Source organism: Fulmarus glacialis, unplaced genomic scaffold (genome assembly GCF_000690835.1).
Source record: "Fulmarus glacialis isolate BGI_N327 unplaced genomic scaffold, ASM69083v1 scaffold13897, whole genome shotgun sequence".
NCBI lineage: Eukaryota > Metazoa > Chordata > Aves > Procellariiformes > Procellariidae > Fulmarus > Fulmarus glacialis.
The window spans coordinates 1-25,134 of record NW_009222693.1 but is presented as its reverse complement, the minus strand read 5'-3'; the positions used below and the strand labels follow the sequence as shown (position 1 = coordinate 25,134).

Below are 25,134 nucleotides of genomic sequence, written 5' to 3'. Positions count from 1 at the left end.
TACAAAAGTGTTATTTTCATTTTCCTTATGAAAACCTGTGGATTTTTCCAATAAGCAGGTTCACTTTTTCAGACAGATCTCATGATGTTGTCTCCTCAAAAGGAATGCATCCAAAGAATGCAATTAAAATCTGTTCAAAAGCCATTTGATTGGGGTATTTTATATGGCAGTAAAAACAAAGTTTCCTGCTGTAGATAGTCCCAATTAATTCTTCCCTTTCTTCCTTTTCATTGCTTTCCATTCACCTTCCTGTGTAGCAAGGCTACCAAGAAGCTCTTTCACTTTTCTTTTTCTGGCGGAATCTCTGTAAAACAAACAATCAACATATAAAATATTTCAGAAAGTGAAATATTAGTGCTTAGCGAAAATAAGTATATTTAGACAATAATTATTAATTTATAAAATGCCCTCCAAGTCTTAAATTTCACCAACACACACTTTAAATAAAAACATTCTGCATATTCTTAAACTAGAGAAATGAACTGCAAAGTTGAAAAGACTTTAAATGATCTCTATTGAAAATGTTTGGTTTTCCCCAAATTGTCCAATTTTAAGTTTAGTATGGTTGATCATTATAGTCAGTCTTGGCACGCAGCAAAGAAATGAACACACAGCAGAACAACGCCCAAACTGGTGCTGAAACAAAGGCTACATTACCTCTCCATGATTTCTGAAAGTTGCATTCTAGCCAGAAACTGGTTATCTTTCCGAATCTCACGAATGGCTCCTTTAAGTTCACGTTTATGCTTCTGAATCAACTGCTTTCTTTCTTGCTCCTTCTTGCTGCCTCCCTGCTTTCTTCCAAACTCTAAACTGAAATGAGAATGTATGTGTGAGCACAGAACACCTTAACAAAAACAACTTTTTCATGTTTATAAGGAGTGAGTTTTTGTATGAATACTAACTCAGTATTTTAATTCCTGCATATTATATGATTAACTTGCAAAATAAGGAGCTGCCCAATGAACATACTAGAAGAACACTCACCAAACCTTCTTACTGCATGATATCATGCAAACGACAAGCAGACAACATTTTCCACAGAATAGTTACACTTCAATCCCCCATATGTAGCCTGCATTTTGAACAGACTAACAGCTAGAGTAGAAGAATGAAAGACGTCTGGAAAAAGATGGAATCTCCCAATATATTTTAAGTTTTTGCAGATTTTCTCTGCAGATGAATTCTACCGAAAAAGTCTGATCAGTTACTTTGGGATAAGTGTGTATGGCAGAGGAAAGCTGTCGTCTTAAATTACTAGAATAAATAAGGCAGAAAATTTATGCCCCTGTAGACAACTACCTGCTGGAAGGTAGAAAGCTGCTTGATTGAGGGAAAAGAGTGGAATGGGGCAAGCAAATGTGCTTAAAGGAATGCTTAATCTGACTGATTATTTGTTATAATCTGTGATGCAGAGTACCGGAATAGTCTGCCTTATCTTTTGCACTGGTGAAGCATCCCTCCGTAACTTTCACCATCCATCCTTACCTTCATATAGTTCATATACATATGTACTACTCATTCTTGTTCTTCAGAGTTGAGTGCTTGACAGAGCATTCAGTAAAGCACCTGACTAGCTAATAACAACAACCTCTTTTCATCTTGAAATTTATTAAATTATAATCAATTTAAAATTGATTATATGGGCAAGAGTTGATTTCCAGTGGTACTTTTTTCACAAGATAATCTTTGCTCTATTTCTTAGAATTCCTCCTTCCTTTTTCTTTCCCTCCCTACCACCCACATAGCTGGTCCCTTGTGATTTGTGCACAAAATCTAGCAGAAAAAGTTATCTGGTTTATGTCTTGTTTTCCAAATCCTTCTAGCTTGCTGAAAATCTTAACAATTAAACGCACTTTTTCTTTGCATCAAGTGTTGTTTTACTTACACTTTCACAATTTTAGGTGTATACTGTTTCAATGGCACTGGCTTCTTTTTCTCACATATCAGTGGGGTATAGTGTTTTACTTTGTTCTCTAGCTCTTTCAGAGCACTGTGATACCATTCCTGAAAATGCAAATCAAATTACAATTTTAAAAGCATATCAAAGACACCATAATTCACAAACTATTGTAAATTGAATCAACAGTAATGTTCTCCCCATATGGTTCTTTTTCTGGGTAAAATCACTACTATTCATTAGGACATTGCTAACACTGATATGTTGTAAGGCTTCCAGGCTGAATAATTTTTAAACACTTTTGGAAGCCTATTAAGATGGTATCATGGACAGTAAGAAAGGTCTGCAGGTAGTTTCACCTAACAGAGGAAGAAGCAAGACTAAAGCCAGTTTAAGTCAGACTCTGCCTTTCAGGGTCATTTTAAGAATGATTGTTCATTTTGTTTATTTTGATGGCAAAAAATATAGGCCATTCTGGATCATTTATGTTACAAAGTCTTGTTCTCTAAGGATATTTCATGATGCCTTTTTGAGGAAATGACAATTCTGCTCCATTCAGAAGATGTGATGAAAATTTGAATCTCACTGCTAGAAGAACAAACTGCCCTGTTTTAAGTAAGGTAGCTGATCTTACTTCACTCCTGGAATATTACATTATTACAAGCTAAGTGCTATTCTCTTCAGTTAGAGGGGCAAGATAAGATACACAGTGAAAAAATATCTTTTCTAAACATTCTCTGCTCTTTGGTTTTTCCACCGAAACATCACTATGATTTTTGAAGAGCACAAAAGGCAAATGCCTGACCCTTGAAAAAAATCTCACTGATGCTTATACTTGGTTTTTGTTTCTCAAGCACAGATGAAGATCACAGAATTTATTAATAAAACAAACATATCAATTATTTCATTCTTGAGGAACACATACCTGCATTTGTTCAGGATGTTCATTCACTGGCACGTGTTGTGTAAGAAGTATTCTGACAGGATGCATTATCTCATGGAACGATGGTAAAGACTCATACAGAGCTGCACATTTTTTAATAAGGTCAAAACACAGGGCTAGACATGATAACCTGTTAACGCACAAAAGAATTTAACAATTTCACTTGCAAAAACTGTAGTAGATTTTCCAATAAAATTAATCAAATTAATTAAATTTGGGAGCATTAACAGTGTTTATTATTAAGATTCCCTGACAGAACCAGTTACAAGGCTGTTTCTAGTTGCTAATTCAGACTAAAAATTTCACTCTCCTACTATAAGCAAATACCCAAGAAATCCATTAGCAACAAATCTTTATGTCAGTGCACAAAGCGCAAGCCAGTATTGTGTCTTTGCCACTTCTGCAGAGTAAGAAGTTTTTATACTGGTTCTGAAAGTGTTCTGGTACTGGTTCTGAAGTTCTAAAACTTTTTTGAAACATAATTAGTTATTTTGGTTTCGGGTTTCTTTTTGAACTTTGTAACAGAATGCTTACTCATTCCTGAAATAAGGACACAAGGTGAAAAATGAAGCTGAACATGGTTAATGAACATGTTTAATTGTGGTCTTTCCTAACTTCAGTGTTTGTGTTCAGTTAAGTTTATTACTTAAGTGACACTTTCTAACATAGTGTTTGTATGTAAATACAGTTATTTGCTTCTGAAGAGGTTGACAGTTCAAAGAAGTGAGCACCTCCTCTGTCTCTACATCATCCTCATCAGTTCACAGCTGTACCGAAAAGGATTGGAAGGGCTGAGCACTCCAACAAGTGCTCTGCTTAACATTCTGGCAAAAGATTGGCTATTTCATATGCTACAGAGTAGTACCATAAAACTAAAGTGGAACAACTCACTACTCCTATTTTTACTCCTAAAGAGCACTGTCACTGAGACTACCCCAAAGATGGTCTGTTTGGGATTTCTTCTGTTCACATTTCCTACGTACCTGATATGATTCATTTCTGTTCTGCTGGTTTCCTTCAATCTAGTCACAATACTCAATGGCAGATTTTGCTTCTGCCAACTTTCCAGATCCTTCTTATCACACACCAAAAGCAGTTCTAAATTTTTCCCCACTGGTGTAAATGGAGGCACTACAGTATAGCCTAAAAACCAAGAAAAGTAATCATTAAACAAGATCAATTCTAAGCATTCTTTCTGAAGGAAGAAAAACCAAGAACTGTTTTTATGTTTTTAATCATACTGCCTTAAAAAATACTTTATCAGTATCATGTTTTTCTAAAATAATGAAAAAAGCTGGAGGATGGGTACAATCATAGGTAAGTGCTCTAGCCGCACCGCCCAATTCACAGAATCCAAAGGCAGGGACTGGGAGAATGAAGGAGTACGAGAAGATCAGTTTCGAGACCATCTACGGAACCTGAATGTACACGAGTCCATGGGACCTGATGAGATGCATCCGAGGGTCCTGAGGGAACTGGCAGATGAAGTTGCTAAGCCACTCTTTATCACATTTGAAAAGTTGTGGCAGACTGGTGAAATTCCCAGTGACTAGAAAAGAAGAAAAATAACCCCCATTTTCAGAAAAGGAAAAAACAAAGACCCAGGGAACTACAGGCCGGTCAGTCTCACCTCTGTGCCTGGCAAGATCATGTAGCAGATCCTCCTGGAAACTATGCTAAGGCACATGGAAAATAAGGAGGTGATTGGTGACAGCCAACATGGCTTCACTAAGGGCAAATCACACCTGACAAATCTGGTGGCCTTCTACGATGGGGTTACAGCACTGGTGGATAAGGGAAGAGCAACTGACGTCATCTACCTGGACTTGTGCAAAGCATTTGATACTGGCACACACAACATCCTTGTCTCTAAAATGGAGAGATGTGGATTTGACGGGTGAACCACGTGGTGGATAAGAAATTGGTTGGATGATCACACTCAGAGTTGCAGTCAACAGCCTGGTGTCTGGGTGGAGACCAGCGATGAGTGGGGGTCCCTCAGGAGTCCGTATTGGGACCAGTATTTTTTTAACATCTTTGTTGGGTACATGCACAACGTGATTGAGTGCACCTTCAGCAAGTTTGCGGATGACACCAAGCTGAGCGGTGTGATAGATACTCTGGAGGGAAGGGGTGCCATCCAGAGGGACCTTGACAGGCTAGACAGGTGGGCCCGTGTGAACCTCAGGAAGTTCAACAAGGCCAAGTGTAAGGTCCTGCACCTGGGTCAGGGCAATTCCAAACATGCATACAGCCTGGGTGGTGAGTGGCTTGAGAGCAGCCCTGCAGAAAAGGACTTGGGAGTACTGGTGGATGAAAAACTGAGTATGACCCGGCAATGTGCGTTTGCTCGCAGCACAGAAAGCCAATGGCATCCTGGGCTGACTCAAAAGAAGTGTGGCCAGCAGGTCGAGGGAGGCGATTCTCCCCCTCTACTCCGCTCTTGTTGAGACCCCACCTGGAGTACTGCATCCAGCTCTGGAGTCCTCAGCACAGGAAAGACATGGACCTGTTGGAGCGGGTCCAGAGGAGGGCCACAAAGATGATCAGGGGGCTGGAGCACCTCCTGTACGAGGACAGGCGCTGAGAGAGTTGGGGTTGTTTAGTCTAGAGAAGGGAAGGCTCTGTGGAGACCGTATAGCAGCCTTCCAGTACTTAAAGGGGGCCTACAGGAAAGATTGGGAGGGACTCTTGATCAGGGAGAGTAGTGACAGGATGAAGGGTAACAGTTTTAAACTGAAAGAGGGTGGGGAGACACTGGAACAGCTTGCCTGGAGAAGTTGTGGATGCCCCCTCCCTGGAAGTATTCAAAGCCAGGTTGGGGGAGGCTTTGAGCAACCTGGTCTAGTAGAAGGTGTCCCTGCCCATGGCAGGGGGGTTGGAACTGGATGATCTTGAAGGTCCCTTCCAACCCAACCCATTCTATGATTCTATATGTGGGGAGAGAGAAGACACGTAAGTACATCTGCCCTGTGAGGAACAGGATACACAGTTAAACTGCCAGTGAGATGGAATGTTGGATATGCTTAAGAGGAAAGGGCACGAATAGGACTTTCCTATGGAGTTACAAGTAGAAGGCTCTGATCAGAAAGTGGTCAGGCAGCAGAGTGAGCTGGAGCAGGGAGAGCCCACAGCTGCCGTACATCACCAAGCCTCTCCCGTGACCTCTCAGCAGGGGCCCTCAGGTACTTGCTGTAAAGTCCTCTCCCACTCCAGCTAAGTAGTTTTAAAACAAGAATACCATGGAACACAGAATACATACTGGGGCAGGGCATACAGAAAACACTTAAGAATCACTGTGCTTCTGATCATAAGCTGATCTGTGAAATGGTACTTATAGAGCAACATGAAAGAAGCATCTGAGAAATTTCATAGCTATGGAGAAAGTAATTTGCAGTGTCTGTGCTGGACCTTTTTTTTTTTTCTTTTTTGTTTTCCTTACGTCCTGCAAGCTTGCAACAGAACTTATTTTAGAACTTTTTCAAACTGTAAGTTAAGATTACTTACATGCTCTAGAACCTGTATGTGACTCTTCACAGACTGGCCAGAAGACAGTATGTTTAAATAACAACTCGTAAGGTTTGAGACCCAAAGTTGTGAGAGATTATGACACATACATATGCACAGATGTATGCAAGATCAGGAACTAAGATACGTGAGTTTTATTATCTGCTTTGCTTGTGAGAGGATAGCAGATCTCATTAACAATTCCATTAGCTAAGGCTATCAACAATGACAATTCCTTCCCACTCCCTCCACCTCCAGCTTTTCTCCTTTTTTAAGGTAATAATTGTTTAAGTCTAAAGCAGACTGTACTTCAGTCTTCTATGAAGTTGTATTCCATATAATTTCTTCATGTGAGAAATTTATGGATTAAGCTCATAAAATTAAAACAGTAAGAGTTCTATTTGCTGGTTCTACTTACTGACAAAATTGAACGCCAAGAAATTTTTTGGTGTGAGTGTATCAACATGCCAGAGAACTGGATGTGGGCTCATTTTAAAATATTCTATGTTGACAGCCTAACCATCACATTTATCAGCAATACTTCCACCATGAATATTTAAAAACATGATTGGATACTTTGATAATGTCAAAACATCAATATTGACTGAAAACTTCTCAGAGAGAACACTGTGCCTCTAACATATCTTTTATTGAGCTTTTCCTCACTGCTAACAGAAACCAATACCATGCAAATTTAACTAGTGCAAAATCATTAACAGAAATACAAAGGAAATTTAAAAAAAAAAAAAGGTTAACACTTGATCATCAATTACAACTAAACATTTTAAAATAGTTTCCTATATGATCTTGCAGAATCCTATATTTTAACTGTACCAAAAACCTTTGTAGATCAAACATTCCTAAGAGATTACACAAAGGAGAAAATACTTTAAGTGCTATGTAACCCACCCACTCCGTAACCTCTTCCCACCTCCTTCTAAGGGTTCAGCTGTCTGTGTTCTGAGAATCCAGGGCTTAGCTCTGATGCACCCCAGCTGTGTAACCTTGGCTCACACTTCAGAGGAAACTGCTAAGCTGTGAGAAGCAGCTGGGAGAAGGTCTGTAGGGTACAGCCATACAAGATAATAAAGGTGAAACTGCAGTGCTAAGCTTGTTGAGAAAGGGATCATTAGTAGCTCAAGTATTCAAAATGAAAAAAATGCCAGCATGGAAAGGCATAAAAATCCTAAAGGGAAAAAAAAAAAAAAAGAAGGGAGCTGCAAGACAACCACTCAGTACTACTGAAGATGTACTGGAATACTGCAGCAATGGAAGCTGAACCTTCCTCACCAGACTGATGACTACCTAGAGAACAGAGACTCTTCAGGTGTCTTATCAAGAGTGACAAGCATATTAATATATAGCCTGCAGTTCATTAAATCCCAGATGTCTTACGAATTTGCCAACAAATAATTTAATTTTTCACTTGAGAATATCCTGCCTGCAGAGTCTCTTCATGCATGCTAAGTGACACTCAGAGTGACCCAGAGATACTAACACATGAATTTGTTACTATGCTCTGACAAAACTCCTTGTAAGTGAATTATTGTTACTAAACTTGTCAACAAAAAAAGCCCCAGATCTAGAATAACTTTAAAGCTAGAAATGAATCCAAAAGAAAAAGACAAAGAAAGAGGAAGACTAGCAAACAAAAATCATTTGCTAGCATATGGATCAAATTGAAAAGACAGTTTTATTCTCCCTGTTGTCTGTGCAAGTTGCTGAGTTTACACAGTTATATTACAGCACAGACTAATCCTGCTTATGGGGATAGCTGCCCTCTGTTACACTACAACAAATCCATGTCAAATAAATAAAAAGGAAAAATACCAACTTGGTGATATACTTCTCTCGTTTATCTCGGTGATATGGCTATTAGCTGAAGTGGGAGGGTATCTGCAGCATTAGCTGCTGCCTCACTGTGAGGATACAGGGTACTCATCGGGAATCCGTTAGGGACTGTGAATTTCAGAGCACAGTCCAATCACAGAGACTATTTAGAACAACAATATTGCAAAAATACTGCACTGTGGGCAACATGACTTCATTTCCTTTAATAATTTCAGTTCTTTCCTTCCTGCTAACAACACTAGAGGATCTAGTTCATAACAAGATGCCCAAGAATCAAGGTTGTGTATGACTAACCTAGCAGACGATTTTGGTCTTTTGTTCAAATAAATTCAGTGTGAAGTATTTTTATTGAAATTTAAAAGATAAACCCTAATACTAAAATTTATTACTTATTTACTCAAAACAAACTCACCCTGGGCGTATTTTTTGGGTAGAGATATGTGAAGTACACCAAGAAGAAAATTGATGAGTTCTGGTACAAATCTTCTGGAGAGAGATACATATTCCAGGAACAAACAGCATATAAATAACCCTTTAATAACATCTTGCAATGTTGTGATGCGACACTAAAAGAAAAAAAAAAAAGGCACAAAATATTCCTAATTAAAAGTCTATATATCACAAATATAGGATCTCCCAAAAAGCAGAAATATTAAATAAGTTGTACACATTTAAAATCTGTAAAATTACACTCTTTGGACTTACATGAAAAACATATTGGCTTTCCCTTGCCCTCACTAAAGAGTATATGCAGAATTGAGTAAGAAGTCTGTCAGAACTGGTTTAGCCACTAGAAGGTGCTAAACCACAAACAATAAGTTCTTCAGAAATGAACCAAGGAAATATAAGGCTCAGAGCAACTTGGACATCTGACAGCAATAGAACAACTAGCTCAAGACTTTCAAAACATATAAACAGGATATTTGGCTAGAAAAATAAGGACATTTTTAACTGACTGCAATGCATTGCATTAGGTACATTTTCAAGGAAAACAAGTACTGCCAATTTTTAAGTAAATACCTTTCTTAAGTAGGAACAAACGCAATATATGGAAGAGAAATCACTAATGAAAGATTTCAGACTGTATTCAGTCTATTAGTACTGTGTATTTTGCCACACAAGGAATTCTTGCGTCACAGCTTGCAAAAATTATTAGATATGGTTTTGCTAGTTGGACTGTACTCTGCAAGGGTTTTTTCCTCTTCACTTTTTCTTCCAATTACTATCTGTGACTACAGATCTGTGGCTACACCAAACACAAAGCTGCCTTTTCCAATATATACATTAATGCTAACACATATATCTGGAGTCCTAGGAAGAAACAAGGAAATGAAGTTATATACTGAGATACAACATCATAGACATACCTTAGTAAGTAGCTGACTCATGTACATAAAAGCAGGTGTTACAACTGGATGCCAGAAGTCAGAAGTTGGAAACAGCAGAGATGTAATTTTCAAATAAATAAGCTGATAGCACATAGAACAGAGTAAGGCAAAATATAGTCAGACATTATTCCCAGGATCTTGACTCTATGCTTATGTAACTGATGAATGAGTAACTGCCATATAGTAGTCTAAAAATACTATGATATACATCATTTTGAGAAATCTGATATGATACATGACCTATTTATTGAGACGACTGTTTAAGTTACATAAGAAAATGGAATATCCATTATAGGTCTAACATTGCATTAATTCTACAAAGCAGCTGAAAGAACAACCAAGAAGGAACTGTGCCTCCCAACCCCGTTTACTCCATAACAAAATCTGACCCCCTTCAGCCCAACACAATCACATACTCTGACACAAACAAATGAGCAAGCGGCCACACAGGACCTGTGACACCCTTCAACAGGTCCTCACCACAGACAGTTAAGTGACTGGGATCCTCAGGCACTAGCACACATCAACGAATTATGGTTGCCAAAAGAACTAAACAGCGATTAGGTACACTTTGACTGCTAGAGAGCTACAAGTGACCTCCTGTCAAGACCACAACATCAGTTGTGAGGTAATTCTGAAAATTATCTACATAGTAAGCTAGATGCAAGTAAAGTTTTACTGTTTCAGCTCTGTTTCTCTCTATGAAGTTTCTGTCGTAAACAAGTATTTTCCTGACTGTTTTGGTTACTAAACACCACAGTCCAAATTTCAGGCTAGATTAACTACAGGTACGTATAAGGTCTACTAACACAACTGGTCTAAGGAACGTTTATTCAAACAAGTGCTTTGAGAATAGGAGAGTGGTATAATTCCACCTTAGAAGATAATGATGGCTTGAAACCTGAAAAAGTTCACTGAAGGAAACAGAAATCAGAAGTGTGATTGGTGTCATAAGGGTGACAGTGACAAAATAAAAATAGAAGTTAAAAGCTCTCTACAATACATTTCCTGCAAAATCCAAAACATCCTGAATAAAGACTCTTCAAAAGAATTAAATATAAATATTTTCCAAGCTGTAAGAACCAAGTCTTCTAAGCATATCCTTCAGTCTATTTTCTTTCAGTAATCTAATTGCTCCATTAGGCAGCACTGCTTCATCAAGCTGGGAGACAGAAAACAAGTAGCTCCCTTTGGATTACTGGCTTATGGTTTGCCTTTCAAACTTTTTACTATAATAAACAAATACTCATTCTCCATATGCTCCATTCTTAAACTCCCTAACAGCCATTTACCTAGACACTGGAAAAGGAGTTTGTTCACATTTGACATGGCCACTGAAATTTTGAAACATTATTAATACAAGAAGGAAAGGTCAATTCTTTCCGAGTCATTAACTTAGCAACTATCATACATAAAGTACTTAAGAAATATTGTATTTTCATACCCACAATAATATTTCATTGTTATTTGTGTTAACCTAGGAGATGGTGCACTTCTATGGAGCACTTTTTTAAACATTTGCACTTAACACAATTAAAGAAATCAGGACATAACTGATAATATCACTTCTTCCTAGAACTACCCATGTAAGTTTCATCAGGAAAACAAAGAATGTTCTGCTATGAAAACTGGAGTGGCGATTTTAACATCTTTTCCCCTTATTAATATACAGAGTCACATTTCTATTCTAAAGAATGTGTATGGAGGGGGTCGTTTGTTTGTTTGGGGTTGGTTGGTTGTTTCTCAGGATTTTTTTTTTTTATTTATTTATTTATTTTTGTTACAACTTATCTCCAGAGAGGCAATTTAAAATATTGAGAAACCTAAAAAGTCACAGATGCTAATAATTCATTGCATACTTTGAAATATAAAATTAAATTTAATGTCATCTCACATTTACTGGCATTTCTGTACTAATGGAAAGAACAAAAGATTTTCCTAGCAGTATGTATTCGTTACCGTGTCTAAACCTGGAAATGTTGCACGGCCTTTCACTTCAATTACTTCTTCCATATCATGTGCCGCATCTCGAAGGATAAACTTAATACTGTCACTGGCTACCTCAGGAAACATCTGGCAAAGATTGTACAATGGCCTATTAACAAGAAATGTAAGTCATGATCAAGTTACACCATTGATGTTAATAAAAAAAATTTATTTTTAAGCACCTGTAGGAAGATTTCTTGTGTTCCAGCTACATTATAACAATAACAAATTCCCTGAAACAAATTATTCTTTTTTAGAAATAGTCACCCAGTATATAGATTATTATTGTAATACTTTTAGTTTAGAGAGACATGTATTTTTCACTGGGCCTTATGAGATAATCTTTGATTTGTTGGTTTCTAAATCTTAAAAAAATAATTAATCTGTTATGGTTAAAACATATCCTTCTGAACCTCCTAACTCTACATTTTACTGCACTGAGGTATGCTGGCACATACTAGGCAGCCCACTACTCTAAATACTCTCAGCCAATGTTAAACAACGTGTAAGGCAGCAATGTGGTTAGCAAAACTATTACTTAAAACAAGAAAAAAAAAATACGCACAAAGTTAGGTGAGCTCCTGGCCTATAGTTAGCGCCTACAGGGAGATGCAGTCAGGAATCTATATCTGTTTGGTCAGAGTTTTGCCAGTATTTTCAGTTAAAAATGTCTGTAGTGATATTAATAAATCCCAGTTCTAGAAAACAATCAAAACGTGTTTACACTTTTTTACAAAGCCCCAGCATGTGCGACAGTATCAACGGGTCAGTGCTCTTGCTGACGAATGCAAGAGCAATGAATGCTAAAGCTGCATATAACAGATTTTTTTTTAAACTTATTTACTTTAGCATGAAATAAAAAACATACGCTAAAACCACATACAAATAACTCAGTGAAAGAAAGCTGTCTAGCCTGCAAAGTCAGGATAGGAATCACAGACTAATTTTGATTGGAAGGGACCTTTGGAGATCATCTTAGCATGAAATAAAAAACGCTGAAAACCACAAACAAATACCCCAGTGAAAGAAAGCTGTCTAGCCTGCAAAGTCAGGATAGGAATCACAGACTAATTTTGATTGGAAGGATGAGATCATCGGATGCAACCCTCTGCTCACAGCATGGCTAACTTCAAAGCTGGATCAGGTTGCTCATGGCTTTGTCGAGTTTGGTGTATCTTCAAAGGTGGAGATTCCACAGCCTCTCTGGGAAACTTGTTTTGATGTTCAGCACCTTTGCTGTGAAGATTTTTTTCCTTACATCTAATTGGAATTTCCTTTGTTGCAGCCTGTGTCCATTGACTCTCGATCTTTGCTGTATACCTCTCACACAAATTTGGCTCTCTTACCACGATAACTGCCTGTTAGGTATTTGAAGACAACAATGCCAAATTGCCAACTTCCTGCAAAGTGTTTATTTGGAACATTTGTATGAGCTTACTACAACACTCTAATTCCATTTTTGTCTAGTTCCCCGAGTGAATTCATATAATGGAAACCCATGGAAAAAACAAAGATTGCAAAGGGAACTGCACACCATCATTGCAAAGTTTAAAATCCTTAATCAGCAGTCTAAATCAGAAGTTTGCATGCATACATGGTATTATTTATCCACTACCCATGAAAAGCAGTTTTGCAGATCAAAAATTACATTCTGAGGTTTTGAAAATGCCTCGGTACAATTAATAGCTCAAGCAATACATGAAAAAAAGTTAAAATACTGTAGAGCTGGACAGTTACCAGTTACCTACAATCCCTACAGAACTATTCAAAACAAACAACATGCTAAATGCTTTACCCTAGGTAGCTTTTCTCTTTAAATCATAAAGGAGCAAAAGTCCATAGGATTTATTACTTACAGGACCAGTTTGTCAATTGTTCTGAGCTCTGGTAAATCCAGAGTTGCTAACTCCCCAATATACTCCAAAAGGAAGCCAAACAATTTCTGCAAGAAGCATAATATGTTAAAATTATTCAGGTTTTTTTTCATTGTACATATTCTTAAACAGCACAAAAGAACAGTGATACAGAAGTTAGAAAATGAAGAGTGGTATGTTGATTCTACTGCTATTCACAACATAGAAGCATGTATGTTTTATACTCCTTCCTGAAAACTTACTAAAACTTGCTCTGGAATTCAAAGTTAATTTTAAACCTTAAAACAAAACAAAACAACAAAAACCCCATACTTCCAACTTTGCTTTGTTTCCCACTGCAAGGCTTGGATGATTGCATTTCTGAATTCTCTCCAGTATAATAAGCTGTTGTTCTATTGTTCTTCCAGCCAATAAAGACTTAAGTGTCTCATAGGACTCAGGAACTAGAAAGTAAACACAAAAATTGACCAGACAAAAATCTCAAACTTAACATATTTAATTCAAGTGAACATCTAACAAATTTCCAATTTGAAAATGTTATTATTCAGGAAAAAAGATACCATACAGCTTTTAAATAATCACCTTTTAAACACTAATAACTTATCAGCATATATGTAACATTATATATGTGGCCATAGGTCAGAAAATAATGTCAACGTTTTTCAACATTAACATTCAATTCATCCTGTATTTGCTGCCTAAGCTGAGCACAACTATTTTTACAAAAACAAACAGAATTAAACTTAAGCACACATTCAACCATAAATTTACCATAACCAGCTCTATGTTTAATTCACACCTAACTAGCTTTTTTATGAAGGATTTTAAGAAAAGTAAGAATCTTGCCACTAATAGAAAAATAATTAAAAAAAAAAAAAAAACCCACAACCACAACCTGGCATATATTTAGTCTTTTGCCTAAGCTCACATGCTAGAAAACATCCTAACTGGTTAAGTTTTTTGAGTTATTTTAATGTGACTGCCTTCTGGTTAAAGCAAAACCTGAATGCAATTTAAAAGGCTTTGCGTAATATAAGTTATCTCCTTTGGATGGAAAAATGCAAGCGTTTAAGAAAGTTGTTTGAAAGGTTTAATCTTGCGACGGATACTTTTGTTAGAGAAATCTATACTAGGACAATAGTTAGATGCATTATGTACTTAATATTAATGAGTGTTTTGTGTACTACTTGTTCCTCCTAGGCACAAACCCAAAAGGAGTCAAACTTTGAGTGCCTCTATTTAACAATACTGTGATGTTACATCACAGGGATTAAACCTCAGAATCCTGCCTCTCCAAGCATCTTCTCTGACAAAAATGCCAGTCCAAACACTACAGAAAGTAACCTTTTCTCATTTAAGTACAGATAATAGAATACTATTCTCACTTCCCTTATGCAAAACACTAGCACTTTGGATTGAATCTGTTGGTGGCCTTCAGAAAGGAATACGGATCTTTTCATTTTTCTCCCTGGTATTTATCTTTCCCTTCTAAGGCTGCTTGGAGGAGCAGAAACAGCTCTGGGATGAAACAGATCTGGTTCCCCCTGCTCATAGCATCATTAGGGCTGATCACTAAGAACAGCAGTTACTGGCTACTCTCGGAATAGTAGAAGACAACTATGAAGCAAAACTTCATGGATGAACAGAAATACGTAAGATCCTACAGGGCAGAGAAAGAGACTGTTACAAACCCCCTGAAGACAACAGGGATCTCTGAATCAGTCCTTTGCTTACCAGCAAATGTATAGGGAAGCTCTGATTTGGCAGCTTCTATTTTTGGATCTAGTTCCTCCACATTCTGTGATTCATCTTCATTTGTCTTGTGTTTCTTCTGTTCTTTATTCCCTTCAGCTTCTTCTTCACTCTCAAGGTCAGATACAAGATCAGAGTGGCTATCTGCAGCACCATCCTCATCATCTTCGTTAGCAGATTCTTCCTCACTTTCTTCTTCATTCTCATGATCTTCCTTCCCACCTTCCTCTTCTTCATCTTCTTCCTCCTCCTCCTCTTCATTTTCAATATTAATTTTTCCATCCTGTTAGTAGAGAAAATAAGTCAGTTAAAACACTGATAAAGTGACAGCACCTCACCAGAATCACCATACAAAGCTATCAAATGCTATTAAATACACATGAACAGGATCTGAGCTTTGTTACCCTGACCAAGCAGTGAATGGCAGCAGCACCGGCCAAGAACGGATTTTAAGGAGAGAACATGCATACAGATATAAAAATAGTAGGGTATTTCCAAGGGGCTGTAAGAAACTGGAAGAATAGGAGGTAGTAATGAGGACTAAAAGAAACAACACAGAAGTAAAAACTACTAGCAGAAGATATGAAAAAAAATTCAACATCACTTACAGAAGCATTCTTGGTTAAAAAAATATATTCCTTCTATGTATTAAAATACCATAACAGATAAATATTTGTTCCCATCCTGATTTTATTAATTATCAGTTTAAATTCACACTCACAATTTGTATTCTCCCCTTCGAGGACAACAGCAATTCCCTTACTACTTACATGTAAGAGGATGAGAGGATCAGTATGCACACACATGCACCACAGTCAGAGTGACTCAATACATCAGCTTTAAGGTTATATTGTTCTGCCACCTTAATCAAAGCTACCTCATGGGGGAAGGGTTCTTTCAGAAACCCACTCATCCTCAGGCTGAAATTTGGTGGAAGTTGTATCAAATACAGCAGGGAAAAAAAAAAGTGACCAGAAGGACTAAAGCCCTCTCTTCAGCGCAGCAGGTAACAGCATAGAAGGCTACTATAATAGCAGGAATATAGTCAGTAGATTGAGGAAAACAACTATTCCCCTCTACTCCACACTTGTAAGACTACATAGAAGACATCATCCAGTTTTGGGCCTTCAAAGACAATAGAGACATCTATGAACTGCAGCAAGTTCAGCAGAAAGCCACCAAGACTGTCAAGGGGCTGGGGCATCTGCCCTATGAGGAGAGGCAGACCTGGGCTTGTTCAGCCTGCACCAAATAACCACCTTCCAGTACCCACAAGGGAGATCATTCAGAAGGCAGAGCAACACCGTTCATCACAATCCACAGCAGGAGAATGAGAAGCAACAGGCCTAAGTTGAAACAAGAGACATTCAGACTGGATATAAAGAGAAACCTTTTCATGCTAAGGACAGTCAGTAGAACAGGCTGCCCAGAGAGATGTGCAGCCTCCATTCTTGGAGATCTTCCACAAACAGACTGTATAAAGCCCTGAGCAAACTGGTGATTTCATAGTTGACTCTGCTTTGAGCAGGAGGTTGGACTAGAGGTCTTCACAGAGGTCACTTCCAAACTCATTTTCCTATCTTCTTTTCAGAACTCTGAAAATTCTAAAATTTTAAACCTTACCTTGTAAGACAGTAAACGTCTGTCATCTTTATCCAGGATAAAGCTGTCAGCTAGATCATCAGCTGACACGTGGCTGGGTTTTTTTTTATTCACCTGTTCATCTATTCCATGCATTCGACGTAGTCGATCTGCCTGTGTTTTAGAAGAAATACCACACACAGATGTGAGCCATCTAGATCAATCAGGTAATTACACCAGAATGGAAGATCCCTCAAATACTACAGCTAAGAAAATAAAATTTAAAAAAGTTAACTGGGGTTACTCAACAAGCTGATGAAAAGAAAAAACAGCAACTTGAGAAATTATGGGCAAAAGCTGATGATGCCTTATTTTTTGTGGGGAGTGCAATCTGATAAGAGCACATACACAATTGGATTAGCTTATTTGGAAGGCTTTAAAATTGGGCTTACCAGAAGAATTATGTTCTCTCATTTTAAAATTTATGTTTTGCTTATAAGACAATGCATCATTACTAGAAAATGTAACCTTCTAAAGTGTTTTGTGATTCTGCAGTGTTTATCTGTGTTTCCCATATGTGTAACAAGTTTGTAGTAAACACAACCATATCCTAAGATTTTTAAGATATACTAAATTTGTAAATAGACTCAATGGGCAATATCTGAACCAATCATTTACTAAAGGACTTCTGCTTGGGCAACCAGATAGACTGTGCATCAAAAGAGATGACAAGAACAGAAAAGAAAAAAAATTCTTCTTTCTGTTCTGCTATTAGGTATTGAGCTGTTCTGAGGTAACCTGAAGGTACTGAATCCCTGTGGTCCTAAAAGTGTCCCTAGTATACCAAAAGAAAAAGAAAAAAAGGAGAGAAACATTTACCAAATTATTCATTCTTACTGTAAGACTCAGAGCTCCATGCAACAGAAAGAGTATGGAACATTTCCCAAGAGAATCCTATTCCTCTGCAAAGCAAAGCTATATACATGCTACCCCTGGAAGACTCTTACAACACCAGAAGAAAACAGTAAGTGACTTGCCACTGTATTAATTCAAATGCTGTGCAACATGATACTCCCCCTTAGTGACTCAGAAGTACCTCTCAACTCTGAATAATTTAAAATATTTAAAGGCAAATCAAAGTAATATTACATTTTTATTGAAGAAAGATCAACTCATTTCATAAACCTCACTAGTCACGTACTAAGTCTATGTTTTTTGTTGTAATATCAGATTGCAAACAAAACACAAACAGAAGATTTCCTGAATTCAACCTCTGACGAATTGCAGTTTAATACAGCCACTTTCAATCTAAGGTTAAGCAATGAATATAAGCGGTCACTCCCAAAACACAGGCCACAAAACAATCTAAAACCATAAATGGTATACCTCCAGCTTCTGGAGTCGCGCCTGCTCCTCTTTTGCCAATTCTTCTTGTGTCTTCATCCTTTCTGAAGGTTTTGCTTTCATCTCGAATCCAAGTTCTCGCACAATCATATCATATTCATCAGGCTAAAGAAATATTTATATAATTGTTTATTATCTTAAGTTTTATTATTCTGCTTTGCAGCCACCCCTCTGCCAGACTAACAGCTAACAAATAAGACTGTTAAGATATAAGGAAAAGACCATTTCCAAAGAAAGCTGCAAGAACATTCAACTCAGTATTAAGGCATGGGATGGAATGAACACTTGAATAGAAATTCTCCTGGAATTCCCTCCCCCCATTTAAGTTACTCAAAACTGAAAAAAAATTGCAAATAGCATCTTAAATAAAAACTGGTTTACTTATTAATTGAAAAACTTTAAAATATAGTTTATTAATAAAATACTGTTTTCTCAAAAGCAGCTAGAATTAATAAATGTATAGTTTACATTTCACTTTATACTGTCAGACATGAGCTAAGTCTTTGTTATCTTAGTTACACAGATGTCTATCTTAAAGAAAACAAAAAGGGACGCTGATATTCAGTGAGTTTAAGCAGCATACTTGGGAAAAGTCATTAGCAGAGATTACACGGACTTGCAAATAGAGTCTTCTTGATACCTGCTTAAGTCACTAAACCATACAGCTTCTCTAAAATTCAGTTCTAGGTATTTTTCTTCTTATACATGACTAGATAATTTTCTCCAATTCAACAATAATGTTATAGAGCACTACTAATTCACACTTTGCATCCTTGATAATTCTTAAATTGGATCCATACACATGAAGCAAGGGAATCTAATCTTCCTTTTCAGCAAATTAACATGACAAAATTTTTTGTCTAAAATACCACGTTACCAACATACTAGAGTATTCAGCATATTATAAAACATCTTAAAAACAAATATCAATACATCAAAATATGAACTTTTGATCCAGTATCTTCTGTTTGTTATTTGAGATCAATTTTAACATAAGATCAGTTCATTAGTTTGATCTTTCAAAAACTGAATTCTACTGCCAAGGAATAAATGGAAATTCACAATGTTCTGCAATATAATACAAAATTTCTACAAGAAAAAAAAATAGTGCAATGCATTACAATACCTATTCTTAGATTTAAAAGTTTACTTCCCTTAGTATAAAATACAAATGATAGAAAAAGCATTGAGGCCGTAAGATATCTATTCAAAAGTTAAATATTTTCATTTCCATTTTGTAGAGACAGTACCCAATTTACAACAAGGAAACGTTTGTTGTCAGTTGTTCGATAAAAGTTGTTTTATCCAAGGAACAGTGCAAAGGCATTCAAACTAAGTCAATGTTCTCAACAATTTTAGTTCTTCAAGAAAATGTATTTGTCGTAAAAATAAGCTGTAGCCAACAGTGTTGCAGCCTCTCTCAGATTTGATAACTAATGAAAAGCAATAGGTAATTAAAATCAGATAAGTCATATGAACTCCTGTATTCCTCCAACTAACCAAACTGTCCTAAAACTGTGGCATTCCTTCAATGTGAATAGCAGGCAACATTTTATTTTACAAAGTGATGAACTTTGCCTTATACTTCAGCCACCACAAGTCAAAACCACAAGTTACTAGAACAAAAGAAAGTAGTCTAGCCAAAACCTTACCTTGGGTTTTTCTGTTTCTTTGTCCTTTCTCTCTGACTTTGGGGTTTTGCGGGCAATAAGGGTTTGGATTTCCTTCCAGTCATTGTCAAGCTTTTCTGTGAGTTCTAATGCACTTTCTCTGCGAGTTTGCCTCTCTTGCTAGAAAAAAACAAACCAAAAACAAATGCAGCAGTTACATTCAGATGAACATGACATAGCATTTACAGCATAAAACCAAAATGCTGTCTTTAGCAAACTAATAATTTTAAATATTTACCATTTTAAAGGTGTAAACATTCTTTGTGGAAGAAGCAGTATAGAGTTACACTGAATGGCACAAGGGTTGCATACAGAAAACAAGTCAGGAGTCAACAGAAGGGGAGATTTGGGGATACAAAAGAATGGCAGATATTCAATGCATATGCTAAAATGCCTATAAAGTCAGATGGATTTTATTCAAGGAGCTTGGACTCTTCTCCTTGACAGCTATCTCCTTTGTTTTATATGCCACTATACTATATTATTCTGCAAAGACAGAAATTGTGATAGCTTCTTAATCATGCTCACTTATCTGTCAGGGCTAAAAGCTCACCTTTTCTTGTTTAGATTTGGCTATCATCTCTTCTATGAGTTCCTTCCTAGATTTAGGTTTTTCCTCCTCTTCATCTTGCTGCGCACTTGACACTTTTTTACGAAGGAGGCCTCCACCCCCTCCAAAGTGAGCAGCAGTTAATTCAGCTAGAAAAAAAAACCGTGGATCGTGAATCCTTTTCAAATGCATACAAGAGTGCTGCCACTGCTGGGACAATACCTCTCTATTCTTTGAGAATGGGAGCAATTAAAACTATTGAATCAATCACGTACTATTCCCATCCCTATGGGAATGGCCATACCAAAAAAGATTGATGCTAGACATATAATTTACGCTGACAAACATTTTGTACAAGGTAGGAACACGTTTTTCCAATATTTTAACTAGTATTTAGGTGCATAGGTGCAAGAAAGCAACCTGAAAACTCCCATTTCAGATTCTGCCCAAAGGACTTGAAATACAGGTACCAATGTATGCTGAAAAGCCTGCATATTAAAGAAGCTTGCCAGGTAGGTAGTTCCAACTTAACATCTGCTAAAATCCAGACAGCTGTTCTGTGTGTGGTTAAGTAGTAATCAAATCTGGCTTAAACATCCCAACCAATTACATAATATTCTTTCTCACTGAAAGACAGCACTGAACAAATTATGTGTATGTACCAACAATAAAACCAGCAGCAGGATGCTAGCTAACATGTCTTACCTGACAGTGTTCCTCTTTCTTCTGTGTCACTGTCACTATCAATAACATCATTTAGTTTTTCAATTTCTGCCAAAGATTGGCCATAATGAGTCAATTCCTCATCTTCATTAAGATTATAAATATTCTTCTTTCCATAATTTTGCTAAGAATAGTAAAACAAACCAATTAAATAACAAAAGATTTTTAGTTCCCACACAGCAAATTAATAAAGCCTGTATTTTTAATGCTAGTTGAGGACATTCTTATTCCAGTGTTCTGCTGGAAGAGAACACTGGAATAAGAGCACTACTAGACCAACACTTTTATTCAAATACATTAAACCTTAAGTGATGGAGTACGATGTCTCTGTTATTCTTATACTAACGTAGAAATGAAGTAACTCAGAAAACCTAAGGAAGCTTAAGTTTTATCTGTGTATCAGTAACATCAATTCTTAATTATTACATCTCGGGCCTAATGAAACAGACTATAACCTATACAAATTACAAGTAGAATACGATACTACACTACTCAATTCTGGAGACTGAGTATGATGAGGCAGAAAAAACAGTACTGCACATACAATTCACACAACAGAACAACAGCAAGTTATACAGTTCTTCTAGTCAGCAAACGAAATGGCTGCTGTTCAACAGCTGTACTGGAATTTCAAGTGTACTTTATGGTGGTTGCCTTTTCCTAATTCAATTCCCAAATCATACTAGTCAAAGCAGTCAAAGAAAACCAGTCAATGAATCTGCTTAAAACTGGCTTTCTTGCACATCAGTGCTCAAAAGTGCTCAAAGAAATTTCTGCTTCAAAAAGCTGTCTTGCAAAACCAGAAAGCTTTCATGAAAAATTTTGGATTCCCACAAAAAATTGCTTTTTCATAAAAATTCCAAACATACAAAATCAAAAAGAAAGCATACCCTGCAAAACCCTCTGTTAAGGGGGACACTCCCAACCTAGAGAGTCAAGTGTTTCTTGTGGTTTTGGGCTTTTTGTCATTTTTCTGTTGTTGTTGGCTTGTTTGTTTTTTGTGGTTTGTTGTTGTGGGTTTGGTTTTTTTGGTTGGTTGGTTTTGGTGTGGGGGTTTTTTTTGTTTGTTTGTTTGTTTTGGGTTTTTTTTTTTTTTTAATTCCTATACTTTACCTGTCTTTCCAAAGTGAAACGTCTGATCATCTTTTCTTCTGGACTTATTTTGGTATTATATTCACCAAAACGTTTATCTTTAAACACATTTGTCTTTTCCCTTTCTTTATATTCTTTCAGTAATGTTTGGGTACGCTAGAAGGAAAAAAAAAGGAGATGAAATTAAAAAACAAAGAGAGTAACTACTTTCAAAGCCAAGGCAAAAAAGACTCCATGGTACCCTGGCAACCTCACCTACTTTATCAGAATGCAATGAAAGAGAAGGAAAAATTAACAAGAAAAGAGATGGGAAGCTCATACAATATATTCAGAGTCATTATGTTCTCTTGGTACACTGTATCTCACCTTTATTTTATCACATATAAAAACTCTGCATTGCCACTGAAGAATTCTGATTTGTCTGAAGCTTAGTATACAAGAATAACATACTAATGAAAGCAAAGAAGCCCCACTGTCAGCTGAACCTCTTTTGGTCTTGTCATCTAAGACATAAAAAACCCCAAGTGGATATATACATTTAGCTCTCTGCTTTAGTGTTGAGCACAGGGAAGTTATGCATCAAAGCAGTAAAAGGAAGTTTAGCAGACCTATATGAGGTAGTATGTGCTGTATGTACTTATAGTACAAGTAAGGAGACAGGTTTACTTTTCAATGCCAGTGATCTAATTCATGACAAGCATTTGATTTACCTTACTATTAAATAAAACCCAAAGACCTTAAAATGGGATATTAAACATTCCTAAAGTTTTCTAAAATCTGGACAAATAGTACTGAAGGCTGAAAGCTAATTTATAATTACATGCTGAAGATATTATATAGTTTCTAAAGAAAGAAAATGCTGGCCGTGTTTAGACTGGAAAAAAAAATCCATGTTTATTTAAAACATTAACTTAATCTTATGGAAAGGTACTGTTGCTATTCGTACTACCATGAACTCACAAACCGCTGCGCTGAAGGAAAAGGCTGAGTTTCCTACAACAGGCCTCTGCAGCCTCACTGAGCATTCACAACTTTCAGACGCTGCTGTAACTGACACCAGAACTCAGGTTTCATCTACTACTGTGCCAGTTCTACCTTGTATTTACTTCTTGCACAGAATATATAAATTCTCATGCAACTTGAACACTGTGCATGAACTTTAATATCTTTTAATACGTTGGATACGGAAAAGCACTTTTGTTTATCAATTCTTCGATGTCTTCTCTCATTGATAAAAAATTATTTAATGCATCATCTCTCACATGCAAAATGATAAACTAGCAATTTCCTTTTGCTGCACTATTTTAAAAAAGAACTTCTCTTTTCAGTAAATGCTTTAAATTCTGTTTGACAACAGATTGTATGTAACGTGTCAGAGAAAATCTTGGGGGCAAACTTTCAAATTATGCTTTTTTCAGCTCTAACAGAATCTACAGAGGTTTTAACTTCTTTCCTGGTTTGTTTGAAGGGACAGATCATAAAAAATTCCAGTGCTTCGCTCAAGGATAGGGTAGGTTGCTGGAATCCCAGATGCATAATATGACACAATGCTCTCCCTTATGCATTACGGATTTTGGTCAGGTAGCTAGTGATGTCAGTAGAGAAAGAAAAAGAGGCAATTTTAAACCGACGTAAGGGTGTAAGATAAAAGATTTACTCTTCTTAAGGTGTATGGTCATCCTTAGGAGAGCAATGAGAACAGATCATTATTTTGCATCCCAACATTCTTCTACAACACAACTATTTCACCAGTGCGAAAAAGTCATCTGCGTGTTTACCAAATCAATGGTAGTTTCTGTGTATCTACACATTTCTCACTGCACTCAGACCTTTGTGCCCTTTCAAACTTTCATTATTACAGCAATGTTGCACCATTATCAAGAAGCTTAACATCCTGCAGCAACCAAAGCTGACCAACATAATGTACACTGACAACCACCTGCACTCTGGTCCAGTATTTACTTGCCGACAACATGTGCCGTTGTATTCCAGACCCAGGTAACTTGAAAAGAGAATCATTCCCACACATGCAATAAGGGAGACTTGCACTACCGAACCCTGTGGATTGCACTGGGGGGAGGCGTTTTCAGCAGGCTCTCCATCACCACCAGCAATGTGAGGTGACCAGCCACTCCCGTGCACAACGGAGGTAGTCTCTTATCTCACCTGAGATGGCTCCAGGCTTATCACCTCTCCACCACAGCTGTATCTACAGATGCCATCCTTCCTCCCAAATTTTGACACCCTCTTACCTTCTTGATGGCCTTGGACCGTGAGACACCAGGCAGCCCCACATCATTCTTGGTCTTCCTCCCCAAGATGTTAAACTTCTGCCTGTTGACCTTCACCTCAAAGGGGTTGCTCTTCACCATGGCCATAGCCGACTTCACGGGGCCCTTGGCTGTGGAGGGCACTGAGACCTTTCGCTTCCGCTTAGCTGCCTTCCCCATTTTTGGTCTGGCTGCCTGCGCGGATGCGTGTGGGGAAGGAGAGGCTCAGAACTCACTCAGAGTGCGGGGGCCAGGGCTGGAGATGCAAACAGGCCGAATAAAATGGCGTCGGGGGGGTAACCCCCCACACTACCGCTCTGGCCTGACCACGGGGTCAGCCAGCGGGTTTTTAGCGGAGCAGAAGAGGGAGCGGAGCGGTAACAGCGCGCCCCTTAAATCCGCGTGCCCCGGCGGTACCACACGCTCACCGGCGGCCTCGTACGTCTCGCGAGAGCTTCGCCCAACTATCGCGACATTTGCCGCTCTTCTCCCCTCCCGCTTTGGGCCGAGCCGGGGGGGAGGCCGGGAAAGGTTTAACGCACTACATATCCCAGCACGCAGAGCGCGGCGAGCGCGGTGGAGACGCGAGCGCTGTGGCGCGACGCCTGCTGGGAGTTGTAGTCCCGGGGAATCGGGAGGGGGA

At 37.7% G+C, this 25,134-nt stretch overlaps 1 protein-coding gene across 1 annotated transcript; it reads right to left on the bottom strand.

Annotated features, from left to right (window-relative positions):
* NOP14 (NOP14 nucleolar protein) lies at positions 1-24,782 on the bottom strand. The gene is made up of 18 exons (XM_009581549.1): positions 24,474-24,782; positions 22,243-22,377; positions 21,112-21,253; positions 20,410-20,555; positions 19,839-19,976; positions 18,169-18,291; positions 16,825-16,956; positions 15,184-15,484; positions 13,762-13,892; positions 13,432-13,517; positions 11,549-11,684; positions 9,569-9,670; positions 8,614-8,767; positions 3,827-3,986; positions 2,826-2,973; positions 1,889-2,007; positions 658-813; positions 1-304 (listed from the first exon to the last, which is right to left on the bottom strand). The coding sequence occupies exons 1-18, from the start codon at positions 24,669-24,671 to the stop codon at positions 205-207; spliced, it is 2,607 nt and encodes an 868-aa protein (XP_009579844.1). The 5' UTR covers positions 24,672-24,782; the 3' UTR covers positions 1-204.
* Positions 24,783-25,134: the final 352 nt, after the last annotated feature.